Source organism: Aptenodytes patagonicus, chromosome 17, assembly GCF_965638725.1.
Source record: "Aptenodytes patagonicus chromosome 17, bAptPat1.pri.cur, whole genome shotgun sequence".
Taxonomy (NCBI): domain Eukaryota; kingdom Metazoa; phylum Chordata; class Aves; order Sphenisciformes; family Spheniscidae; genus Aptenodytes; species Aptenodytes patagonicus.
In genome coordinates this window covers 7,825,857-7,837,179 of record NC_134965.1, presented here as the reverse complement: position 1 = coordinate 7,837,179, position 11,323 = coordinate 7,825,857, and the positions used below count along the sequence as shown (strand labels likewise).

Sequence of the window (11,323 nt, the reverse complement as noted above, 5' to 3'; positions counted from 1 at the left end):
TTCCCCGGGGGTTGCTCGGGGCACCCGCTCTGGGGGCTCGGGGCTCCCTTGGGGCATCTGCATCGCCCCGGGCTCAGCCCTTGCGCTTGTCTCTCTCCTGTCTCCTCCGTGAGCCAGTTGGTGCCCGGTGCTGTGCCGAGGCTCAGCGGGGGCTGCAGGTACCCCACCGGCTGCCCCGAGGCAGGGGGGCTGCGGCAAGTGGGGTGCAAAGGGAGGATGAGTGGTTGAAGGGGGAACCCCAAAGTGTGCGGGGAGGGGGGGGGGTTCCAGAGGGTGTGTCCTGCCCAGAAGCCGGGGGGGGGGGGAGGAATCAGTCACGGGTGGGTGTCCCTGGGTGGGCACCCGTTGCGAGGGGGAGCCCCGGTGTAGCGGGTTGTCCCGGGGTGCGCAGCCGGTGCAAGCGGGCGGCCCCGGTGCCCGGCCTCGGGGCGGGGGGTGGTCGCGCCCGGGCGGGGCGGGGCGGGGCGGGGCGGTGGGGTTATGTAAAGCGGCGGATTACCGGGGCCCGGGCCCGGGGCGCGGCCGGGCGGCGCCGCGATGGGAGCAACGAGCAGCGGCCCCGGCCCGGCCCCGGTGCGGCCCCTCCAGGTGCGTGCGGCGGCCCCGGAGGTTCCCCCCCCCCCCCCCCCGCCCCGGGGTCCCCCCCGCCCCGGGGTCGCCCCGCTGACGCTGCCCCCGGTTCCGCAGGGCCGCGCCGTGGGGTCGTGGGTGCGGGCGCTGCTGGGCCGCGCCAGACCGGTACCGGTACCGGGGTCGGGGTCGGGGCTCGCCCTGGCCCCGCGGGGCCCCGCCGAGGAGCCGCCGCTGTCCGGGTGGCCGCTGCCGCAGCTCGTCTCGCTCTTCCTGCCGGAGTTCCCCGTCCGCCCCTCCGCCCGCCAGCAGCAGCTCAAGGTGCCGTCCCGGGGCCCCCGCCCTCCTAACGGGGTCCCGGTGCATCCTAGCGGGGTCCCCGACCATCCTACCGGGGCGCCCACGCATCCCGCACCGGCAGCCCCGAGCGCCCTAACGGGTCCCCTCGCATCCCGTGCCGGGTCTCTGTATGTCCTACCGGGGTCTCTGTATGTCCTACCGGGGTCCCTGCACGTCCTACTGGGGTCCCTGTATGTCCTACCGGGGTCCCCCAGCGCCCCGTGCATCCTCCCGAGGTCCCCGAGCGTCCTCCCGTGCCGCCATCCCGGGATCGCCGACCGTCTTACCGGCTCTCCTCGCACGCCGTGCCGGGTCCCTGCGCAACCTGCCGGCGTCCCCGGCCGTACCACCGGGTCCCCTTCTACCCCCGCCGGGTCCCCGTGCCCCGTGTCAAGTCTCTGTGTGTCCTACCGGGGTCCCTCTGCACCCTAATGGGGTCCCCAAGTGTCCTACCGGGGTCCCGTGCCTCCTACAGGGGTCCCGTGCATCCTGCTGGCATCCACAGCGCTGTGCGGGGGTCCCCGTGTCCCTGTCCCCATGTGTCCCACTGGGGTCTCTATTGGGTCCTCCTGGTCCCCTGTGCTGCCCCACCTCACCCCACGCAGGACCCCACACCCTGCCCCACCCCGAGCCCATCTCTGTGGGGTGCTCAGGCCCTGCTCCCCCCCCCAGATCCTGGGCTTCGTGGCCAAAGGCTCCTTCGGGACCATCCTAAAAGTGCTGGACTGCGGGCGGGAGAAGGTCTGCGCCGTGAAGGTGGGTGCTGCCCCCAGGGCCCGTGGGTGCCCCCGCCTGCCCCCGGGCCCCCCTGATGGCCCCTCACCCCCCCAGGTCGTGCCCAAAGTGGAGGTGCTGCGCCGTGACACCCTCAAGCAGTGCAAGGAAGAAGTCAGCATCCAGGTTGGGGGGGTTCAGCGGGGACCCCAGCCCGTGAGGGGGGTCGAGGCGGCCGTGGGGACGGCAGGAGGCCGCTGGGGCTGCGGAAGGAGGGTGGCAGAAGCAAGGTCCCCGGCCCCCTGCCCCGGGGGCCGCTCACCCTCTCTGCTTTGTGTCCCCAGAGACAGGTCAGGCACCCGTTTGTCCACGGGCTGGGGGACAGCTGGCAGGGCCAGCGCCACCTCTTCATCAGTGAGTGACCATCTGCCCATGGGCTTGCCCCGGCCCCCCCCCGCCCATGCACGTGTCCCTGCCGCCTGCACACGTGTCCCTGCACACGCGCACGCTCCCCCCGCGCTGCCCGCTGCCCTGCGGGGATCCAGGCACTCAGCCGCCGGCTCCCACCCCGCACCCACCGTGGGGATGGGGACGGGGTCACAGGGATGGGGATGAGCCGCAGCGGGGCAGGGACCAGCACGGGGGTGAACGAGGCGCCCCAGCCCCGGTGCCTGCCTGGCCCCAGTGGCCCTGATGGCCATGCCATCTCGGTGCCCACGTAGCTTGCGTGTTCCCGGTGCCTGTGTGACCCCGGGGACCGTGTCACTTTGGTACCCGTGTGGCCACGGTGCCTGTGCCACCTTGGAGCTCACATGGCCCTGGTGCTTGTGTGTTCCCGGTGCCCACATGGCTCTGGTGCCCATGTCACCGTGGTACATGGCCCCAGTACTTGCATGTTCCCAGTACCCTGGGCTGTGGTGCCCATGTCACCTTAGTCCTGGTGCCCACATTGATGCTTGTGCCACCTTGGTGCCAGTGTGGTCCTGGTGCTTGCGCCACCTCGCTGCCCATACAGCCCCAGTGCTGTCATCACCTTGGTGCATGGTCCTGGTGCCCACGTGGCCCCTGTGCCCACGTCACCATGGTGCGTGGCCCCAGTGACCCACCGTGCCCGTGCCACCCCGGTGCCTGTGCCCCTCACGCCAGCCTGGCCCCATGGCGCAGCCCGTCGGTAAGGCCCGTCGCCCGTCCCGGCAGTGTGCACCTACTGCAGCACCGGAGACCTGCACGCACTGTGGCGTGCCGTCGAGCGCTTCGCCGAGGCCACCGTCCGCCTGTTCGCTGCCGAGCTGGTGCTGGTGCTGGGTGAGTGGCCTGCCATGCCAGGGACAGCCACCACCGGGGAACCTGCAGGCAGGGTCAGCCATCCCTCGGGGGGGGCAGCTGCCTGCCGGGTGCTGCGGGGGTGGCAGCGGGCACCCCCGGGAGGGGACCTGCCACTCTGACGGCTCCATCTTCTTCCCAGTGTATCTCCACGACCTGGGCATCGTGCACAGAGACGTGAAGGTGGGTGGCAGCAGGGCCGGGGGGGGGTCGGTATGGAGCAGGGAGGGTCTCCAAACCCACTGATATGGCGAGGCCACCCCAGCGCCTGTTTCATTTCAGATGGAGAACATCCTCCTGGATGAGAGAGGTAAGAGTCTGGTGGCACCAGTGTGGGGACACCCCGTCCATGGGTCCCCACGTGGTGTCTCGCCCCACAGGACACCTCAAGCTCACTGACTTCGGCCTCTCCCGGCACCTGCGTTGGGGCGAGCGAGCCCACACCATCTGCGGCACCCTGCAGTACATGGGTAAGGGGGCAGCGGGGGGCTGTGGTGGGGGGCACAGCCCCCCCAGGCGCTCACCCACTCATTCCCGCAGCCCCAGAGGTGCTGAGCGGGGGGCCCTACAGCCATGCAGCTGACTGGTGGTCCCTGGGAGTCCTGCTCTTCGCCCTGGCCAGCGGGGAGGTGAGGGCCACAGGGTGGGGGGGATAGGCGCACCCCATGGAGCCCCTAAATCCGCTCCCTGCCCCCCCCAGTTCCCCGTGGCGTCAGCGGGGGACCACGTGGCCATGCTGGAGCGCGTCAAGCAGAGCAGCTATGAGAGCCCACCTGCGCTCAGCCCCGCGCTGGCCCGGCTACTTGCCGAGGTAATCCTCCTGCCTGGATTTTGGGGTCCCCACTGGCCACCTGGTCTGGATGCTGGGGTCCCCACCGCTCACTGTCCTCCCTCTGTCCCCAGCTGCTGTGCCACAACCCCCTGCGCCGCCTGCGCTACCTCCACCACTTCCAGGGCCACCCCTTCTTCCGCGGGGTGGTCTTTGACGCCGATCTGCTGCAGAAGGACCCGGTGGTGGTGGCAGTGGCCCCGCGCCCCCCCGAGCAGCCCCCACCCGACCCCGCCACCTTCGCCGACTTCGACTGCGACCTCACCACCCCCCCGGGCCAGCCCTGGCCTGGCTGAGCCGCCACGGCCGGGACCCCCGGCATCGCTCAGGGACATCCCCCCCACTCCGGCAGCGGGTTGGACCCTGCTGGGCCGGGTCCCCCTTACCCCAACGCTGTACCTCTCCCCGCGGGAGCAATAAACCCGAGAGCCGCGGGCACCGCTGCGGATGTTGCCCTGAGTCCTGCGGGACCCCCGGGGGAGAGCGGGACCGCCGGGGGATGTGCGGGGCTGCCTTCCCCCCCCCGCCCGCCCCCTTCCTGGGGCAGGGGTCGGGGCGGGTCTGGGGGGCCGTGCAGGGCTGGTTCCCCCGGGACAGGCGCTGGGGAGGCCCCGGGGTCCGGGGGGAGCTGGGCCCGCGTCCGTGTGTCCCGTGTTCCCCCCCCCCCCCCCCCCCCGCGAGGGCTGCGCGCCCCCGGTGCGCCCCGTGCTCGGCGCTGCCCAGCGCCTCCGCCGCGCTGCCCCGCGGGGGTGGGGCCGAAGCCCCGAAGCCCCGCCCACGCCCCGCCCACAAACGGACATAGTCCCCGCCTCTAACAACCTCCCCGGTGGAGTGACGCGTGCGCTGAGCAGCCAATCAGAGCGGCGCGTGGTTTTCAAACGGGCGGCGGCGGCAGCGCGCGGGAAGCGGCGGGACCGGAGCCGGGACAGGGACCGGAGCCGGGACCGGGAGCGGGACCATGCGGGCCGCCCAGACCCCCGCCGTGAGTGCGGCCGGGGGGCTCGGCTCGGCTCGGCACGGGGCGGAGGGGGCACCGGTTTGGGCGTTCCGGTGGGGCGGCGGGAAGAGCCCCGGGGGTGGGGTGGGGGGGTCCCGGCGGGGCGGCCCCGACCGTGCGGGGTTGCCCGGAGGTAGCTGGGGGGCGGCGGGTCTGGTGCGGGCCGGAGCGCTCCCGGTATGTGTGCGGTGGGGGGGGGTGCCGCCGGTGGTGCCGCCGGTGACGCCCGGTGCCCTCCTCCAGGCGCAGCAGCGGCCCCGGCGCGCCCCCCTGCAGGAGCTGCGGCTGCAGCCGGGCGCCGAGCGCACCAGCCTCACCCCGCTGCTCCGCCGTCTGCGGCTCAAGGTCTGTTCGGGGACCGGGGGGGGGGGGGGCGGGGTACCAGGGCGGTGGGGGGGACAGTTATATCTACTGGGGTGGGGGAAGTGGGGAGACTGGGGGAAACGGCTATGGGGTGCTGGGGGGAAGGGCAGGGCAGCCCTGACTCCCCCCCCCCCCCCCCCCCCCCCCAAATATCCTGTAGGACCATGACTGCGCCACCCCAGTGTCCTGCACCCGGGGACCCCCCAGCAGCGTCACCCCGGTGCCCTGCATGCCAGGACCCCCCAGAAGCGCTATCCTGCTCCCCCCCAGAAGCACCACCCTAGTGCCTTGCACCCCGGGCCCCCCCAGCAGCACCATTCCAGAGCCCCCTGGGACTCCTGCCCTGGGGCCCAGCACCTCAGAGACCCCCGGGAGTCCTACTCTGAAACCTGGTGCTCCTGAGTCCCCCAGGAATCCCACCCTGATGCCCGGTGCCCCAGAACCCTCCAGCAGCACCAGCCTGGAGCCCCCTGGCAGTTCCCCTCCAGGGCCCAGCACCCCAGAGCCCCCTGGCAGCACTGTGCCAGCCCCCCCATGTAGCTCCATCCCGGGGCCCTGCACCCCAGAGCCCTGCAGCAGCACCGTGCCAGCCCCCCTGTGCAGCCCCATCCCAGGGCCATGTACCCCGGAGCCCCCCAGCAGCACTGTGCCAGCCCCCTGTGCAGGCCCAGCACCCTGGAGCCCTCCGGCAGCACTGTGCCAACCCCTCCATGTAGCTCCATTCCAGGGCCCTGCACCCCGGAGCCCACTGGCAGCACCGTGCTGGCCCCCCTGTGCAGCCCTGTCCTGGGGCCATGTACCCCAGAGCCGCCCGGCAGCACTGTGCCAGCCCCCCTGTGCAGCCTCGTTCCGGGGCCCAGCACCCCAGAGCCCCCTGGCAGCACTGTGCCAGCCCCCCCATGTAGCTCCGTCCTGGGGCCCTGCACCCCGGAGCCCCCCAGCAGCACCGTGCTGGCCCCCCTGTGCAGCCCCAGCACCCTGGAGCCCCCGGCAGCACTGTGCCAGCCCGCCTGTGCAGCCTTGTTCCAGGGCCCAGCACCCCAGAGCCCCCCAGCAGCACCGTGCTGGCCCCCCTGTGCAGCCCTGTCCCAGGGCCATGCACCCCGGAGCCCCCCAGCAACACTGTGCCAGCCCCCCTGTGCAGGCCCAGCACCCCGGAGCCCTCCGGCAGCACTGTGCCAACCCCTCCATGTAGCTCCATTCCAGGGCCCTGCACCCTGGAGCCCACCGGCAGCACCGTGCTGGTCCCCCTGTGCAGCTCTGTCCTGGGGCCTTGCACCCTGGAGCCCACTGGCAGCACCACCCCAGGGCCCCCTGGCATCATCAGCTCAGTGCCTTGCACCCCAAACTCCCTGGGCAGCACCACTCTAGCACCCTGCACCCCCGGACCCCCTGGCAGTGCCAACCTGGCCTCCTGCACCCCAGGGCCCCCTGGCACCAGCTCCACCCCGCAGGAGCTCCCTTCCACGGCTGGCGAGCGGCGCCCGCCGACCTCTCCTGCAGCCCCGTGGCCCCCGAGCCCCTGGCTGGAGATGGGAGTGCGGGTTCCCCGCCTTGCCAAGACACCCCTGAGGGGGCCGAGTCCCCAGCCCCTACCCCCCCAGAGCAGGGCCCCCCTGGACCCCCTCCCACCGAGGCAGGTAGGTCGGAGCGTGCCGGGTCAGAGGCAACGGCCATCCCCTCGCCCGAGGTGGCCCCGGGTGCTGTGTCCTGGGTGTTGCCACTGGTGTGGCTGGAGAAGAGCCTCAACACCTCGTCCCTGCTGGAGTCCCTGAGGCACAGCCTGCCCCTGCCTGCGCCACGGCGGAACACCAGCACCAGCGTCACCCCCGTGCCCACCGCGGCCACTGGCACCAGCGTCACCCCCGTGCCCACCACGGCCACTGGCACCAGCGTCACCCCCGTGCCCACCGCAGTCACTGGCACCAGCGTCACCCCCGTGCCTACCGTGGTCACCGGCACCTTCATGACCCCCCGGGATCTGCGGGAGAGGAGCATGAACACGTCTGCGGGCAGTTCCCCCTGTGCCAAGGATAGCGCTGCCGAAACGGACTCCCTGCTTTGGCAGTAAGTGTGGGGACATCCACCTCCAGACAGGGCTGTGGCACCCGCGGGCTGTCCCTGCCCCAAGCCCTCTCTCTGTCCCCAGCTGTCCCCGGGAGCAGCTGAGGTCCCTGCCACGGGCAGAGCTGGAGGGGCGGCTGGAGAGCACCCTCATCATCATCGAAGCCCTCTCGCTCCAGCTGCGTGACTGGCAGGAGAGCCAGCGGCCGCTGCCTGGCGTGGGGCCGGCCGAGCAGAGGGATGCGCTCACACAGACGGATGTCACCCACCCCAAAGGGGTAAGAGCCCCTTGCTGGGGTGATGCCACCCCATTTTCCATGGCCTCGGCGCCAGGATGGTGCCCATGTGCCACCAGCTGGACTGTGGCCCCAGCTGGACTGCAGCCCGGTGGAGCAGAAGTAAAGCGGGGCTGCTGCGGCACGGTGCGTGGCATCATGCGCCCGGTGCTGCTCCAGCTGCGTTATCGCGCCTGGCTCAACCTGCTGAGTTTGCTGGATTGGAATCCTTTGTGCAGGGAAACATCCTTGGCACGCGTGGGGAGGGGGGCACGGGAGGTGTCACAGCCAGATAGCTCTCGCTGGACCACAGGGTGGAGCGGGGCTGGTGCGAAGCCCCCTCCTCTCTGCCGGGATGCCCTTAGGAGGAGGAGATCTATCGCAATCTCTACCTCGAGCTGCGGAGGAAAATGGAGGCTCTGCAGCGGCAGCGGGGAGCGGAGCAGGACCTGCAGCGGGAGCTGGAGCTAACCACCGCGGGGACGGTGCGTCTCGGCTGGCTGGCATGCGATGAGTGCTCCAGGTCTCAGCCTGGCAGGGCATGCGTGTGCCTGGCGCTGCCTGTGCCGGCCCCGGAAGCGCTGCCTGAGTGCCGGTGCCCTTGTCCCTTCCCCAGAGCGCCTGGAGCAGGCAGTGCCTCCTGTTTCGGGGCCTCGCGGATGCTGCATTTCAGAGCTTGCAGGATGAGCAGGGAGCACTCGACAGGGAGGTGAGCCCCTGCGCAGCCGGGCTGGGCACCCTTTCCCCTGGGTTTCGGGAGACACTGGCACTGCCAGCACACACAGTGGCTGCCGGCTATACCCGGTGCCTCCTGGCACCATCTCCCCTCGCAGCAGGAGCAGGCGAGGGTCCTGGTGTCGCGGTGCCGGGCTGTGCTGGAGAGCGTGCCCGGCAAGCTGCGGAGCTGCCTGGAGGAGCGGGATGCCATGAGGCAGCAAGCGGACGAAGCCCTCCGAGCCAAGGAGGAGGTAGGGGGGGCAGCCGGTGGGGGGATCAGGGCAGGCTCTGCCATCCCTGTGCCTTTGATGGGGCATCCTGCGTCTCTGTGGAGGGGGAAGGTCTCTCTGGCATTCGGGGGGAAAAGCCTGATGTGGCCCGGGGCGGCCAGGAGGGCTGTGGCTGCCCGGGGCGGCTGGAGCTCTTGAGATGGGTTTTTGGCTCGGGCTGTGTCTCTGCTGGGAGCAAGAGCCCTGGGCTGCAGCAGCATGCGGGGATGGTTCCTGGGAGCTGCCCCTCGTGCGACGCCATGCCCAGAGCAGCAACCTTCCCTCCGCAGGGCAATCGCTTCCTGGAGGCCTTCCGTGCCCATGCCAGCGCCCGGATCGGCGCCCGCGACCAGAGCCTGGCCTCCCAGCGAGAGCTGGGCATGCTGCTGGTGGACACCATCGACCAGCAGGTACCGAGCGGGTGGGCACCTCCAACTGCCTCCTCTCTGGATCCCAGGGAGGGCTGGAAGGGCATCCCCACGTCCTGGGCTTGGGCGATGCTCTGAGCAATGGTCATCGACGGGCTTGTGTCCATCAGAGGTTTCTTGGAGCCGTTGCTGGGAAGCTGCCGCAGATCCGGCCTTGGGGCTGGTGCTTGTCTCCTTCCACAGCCATTGACTATGGCTCTTCCACCGCGGCAGCACTGACCCGTCTCTCCTGCTCCACAGGCATCCCTGGCTGCCGAGACTCAGCCTTTCCGGGAATTCATAGATGTCACCTTTGAAAATCTGGAGGAGGAAAGGAAAGCCCTGGATGCAGAGGTGAGGGGTGTCCCGGTGGGGGCTGGTGGCAGGCTCAGCCCCTTGCCTTCCTGCTAGTGCGGTCCAGGCTGGTGCCGCTTGGCTCCATCTCAGGGCGCTTTGTGCCCTGGGTACCCCGCGGGCAGCCTGGCTGCCAGACCCATCCTCAGTCACGCAGCTGGGCAGAGCCACCCCAGTCGGCACGGCCGTGCGGCGCTCAGCTCTGCCCGGCGCTGTCTCCCCTTGCAGCGGGAACAGGCGAGGGCCCTGGTGTCCCGGTGCCGGGCCGTGCTGGAGAGCGTGCCCGGCAAGCTGCGGAGCTGTCTGGAGGAGCGGGATGCCACAAGGCAGCGAGCGGACGAAGCTCTTCAAGCCAAGGAGGAGGTAGGGGACTGCCTAGTGCTGAGCGGTGCCCCGGGGTGTCTGAGATGTTCCCCTGCAGCCCGGCTGCCCCCAAGGCACAGGAGGACTTGGGGCACCCTTGGTGTGGGAACACCCCATGGGGAAGAACAGCCCAAAGCGAGCCCGGAGGGCACCGTGTCTCTGCAGGCGTCCTGCCAGCTGGAGGAGACCTCGGTGGCCCTGCAGGACGCGGTGGCTCAGCTGGAGCAGCTGACGGTGGCCAACTCGCGCCTCAGCGCAGGTAGGGGTGGGTGACGTGGGGGGCTGGTGCTGCCCCCGTCCCCCCTGTGCTGACGACTCTGCCCCTCACAGACGTGAGCTCCCTGATGACGAACCTGGCCAACCTGGAGCAGGAGCGGGATGCGCTGCAGCAGGAGAATGAGAAGCAGTGGGAGGAGATGGCCTGGTGAGTCTGAGCCCTGGGGCAGGGCATTGCACTGCCCCCCCCCCCCCCCCCCCCCCCCCCTTCCAACCACCTCCTGCCACCCTTTGCCCCCAAAACGCGGCGCACCCTGACCCCATCCCATCCCCGCAGGCTGGCGCAGGAGAGGGACACCCTGCAGCAGGAGTGCAACGGGCTGTGCCAGGAGCTGCGGGAGGCGACCGAGTGCCGGGAGGTAGGAGCTGCCTGGTCCTGCCCGCGCTGTCACGCGCTGCCGGCCCCCGTCAAGGCCTCGCGGGAGCGCTGGCAACTGGCCAGGAGCGGGATTAGCTCTCCTGCCCGGGGGGGGTGAGCACGGCGAGGGCGGTTGACATCCCACATGTAGCGCAGCTCTCCGTCCTGCCCGGCGGCGATTCCCAGGGAGAGGGGCGGGCAGCTCTCCGGGATAATTTTCCCCTGGCTACAGGCGTGGTGCCGTCCCCAAGTCTGTCCTATGTCCCCGGTAAACTGCTGGTCTCCAGGGGTTGGTCTACTGGAGTAAAGCTGCCCCTGATTGGAAACAGCACCCAGAGGCGTGGGAGGGACCGTGCTGGGGGTCCCAATGGGCCCCCTCGGGTCTCTGGCCAGGTGCTCACGGCTGTGTCCTCCACCCTCTTGCAGTTTCTCAACCAGGAGAACCACATGTCCCGCACGCAGCTGCTGGAGGTGGAAGCCAGGCTGAAGTCCTCTCTGGCTGCCCTGCAGGAGCGCAGCCTGCAGAACAAGGAGCTGATGGACTCCCACCAGCGCCTGCGGTACCAACCCTGCTCACCACCTCTGCTTGAACCCCTCTATTTTTGGGAAATTGAGCCCCTCCTGGGGGGTGGGGGACACACAGGGGGACATGGCTTCGGTCACTGCTGCCCCAGCCAAGTGTGGTTGCCCAGGCGGGTGGAAGAGGCTGTGGGGAAGCCCAGCAGACCCCATCTTGGAGGAAGCTGCCTAAATCTGTGGGGTTTGCACCACTGCTGGGTCGTGGTGGGAGGCGGGTGTGGGAAATGTCCCCATCCCACACCAAGGAGGGGGAACGCTGCTCCCACTGAGGCTGGTGCCATCGCGCAGGGAAGAGCAGACTGCCCTTGCCCAGGAGCTGGAGAGCACCAAGGCCGAGCTCCTCGACTTGCAGCTCAAGAGGGACAAAGTCTCCTGGTGCTCCACGGACATCTCCGAGAGCAAGATGCGGCTGCAGGAGCTCGCCGATTGCCTCAGGGCTGCTCTGCAAGAGGAGGTAGGAGCCCTGCCCTGAGGACAAGGACGAGGGGGTGGCCCGGGGGTGGGTGTCGGACACCTGTGCCTCTCC

The 11,323-nt window shown here is 70.5% G+C and overlaps 2 protein-coding genes across 2 annotated transcripts; both read left to right on the top strand.

The window, feature by feature from the left end:
• The first annotated feature begins 537 nt into the window (after window positions 1-537).
• RSKR (ribosomal protein S6 kinase related) lies at window positions 538-4,211 on the top strand. Its single transcript, XM_076354915.1, has 12 exons — window positions 538-588; window positions 688-891; window positions 1,582-1,665; window positions 1,741-1,809; window positions 1,968-2,037; window positions 2,821-2,928; window positions 3,089-3,129; window positions 3,229-3,256; window positions 3,327-3,416; window positions 3,487-3,575; window positions 3,647-3,757; window positions 3,850-4,211. Exons 1-12 carry the CDS (start codon window positions 538-540, stop codon window positions 4,069-4,071), a joined length of 1,167 nt encoding a protein of 388 aa, XP_076211030.1. The 3' UTR covers window positions 4,072-4,211.
• A 2,020-nt stretch (window positions 4,212-6,231) lies between these two features.
• Window positions 6,232-11,269, top strand: SPAG5 (sperm associated antigen 5). The gene is made up of 14 exons (XM_076354914.1): window positions 6,232-6,326; window positions 6,561-7,202; window positions 7,285-7,477; window positions 7,840-7,959; window positions 8,091-8,183; window positions 8,308-8,442; window positions 8,751-8,870; window positions 9,129-9,221; window positions 9,450-9,584; window positions 9,750-9,843; window positions 9,915-10,008; window positions 10,138-10,219; window positions 10,645-10,778; window positions 11,086-11,269. The coding sequence occupies exons 1-14, from the start codon at window positions 6,232-6,234 to the stop codon at window positions 11,267-11,269; spliced, it is 2,214 nt and encodes a 737-aa protein (XP_076211029.1).
• Window positions 11,270-11,323: the final 54 nt, after the last annotated feature.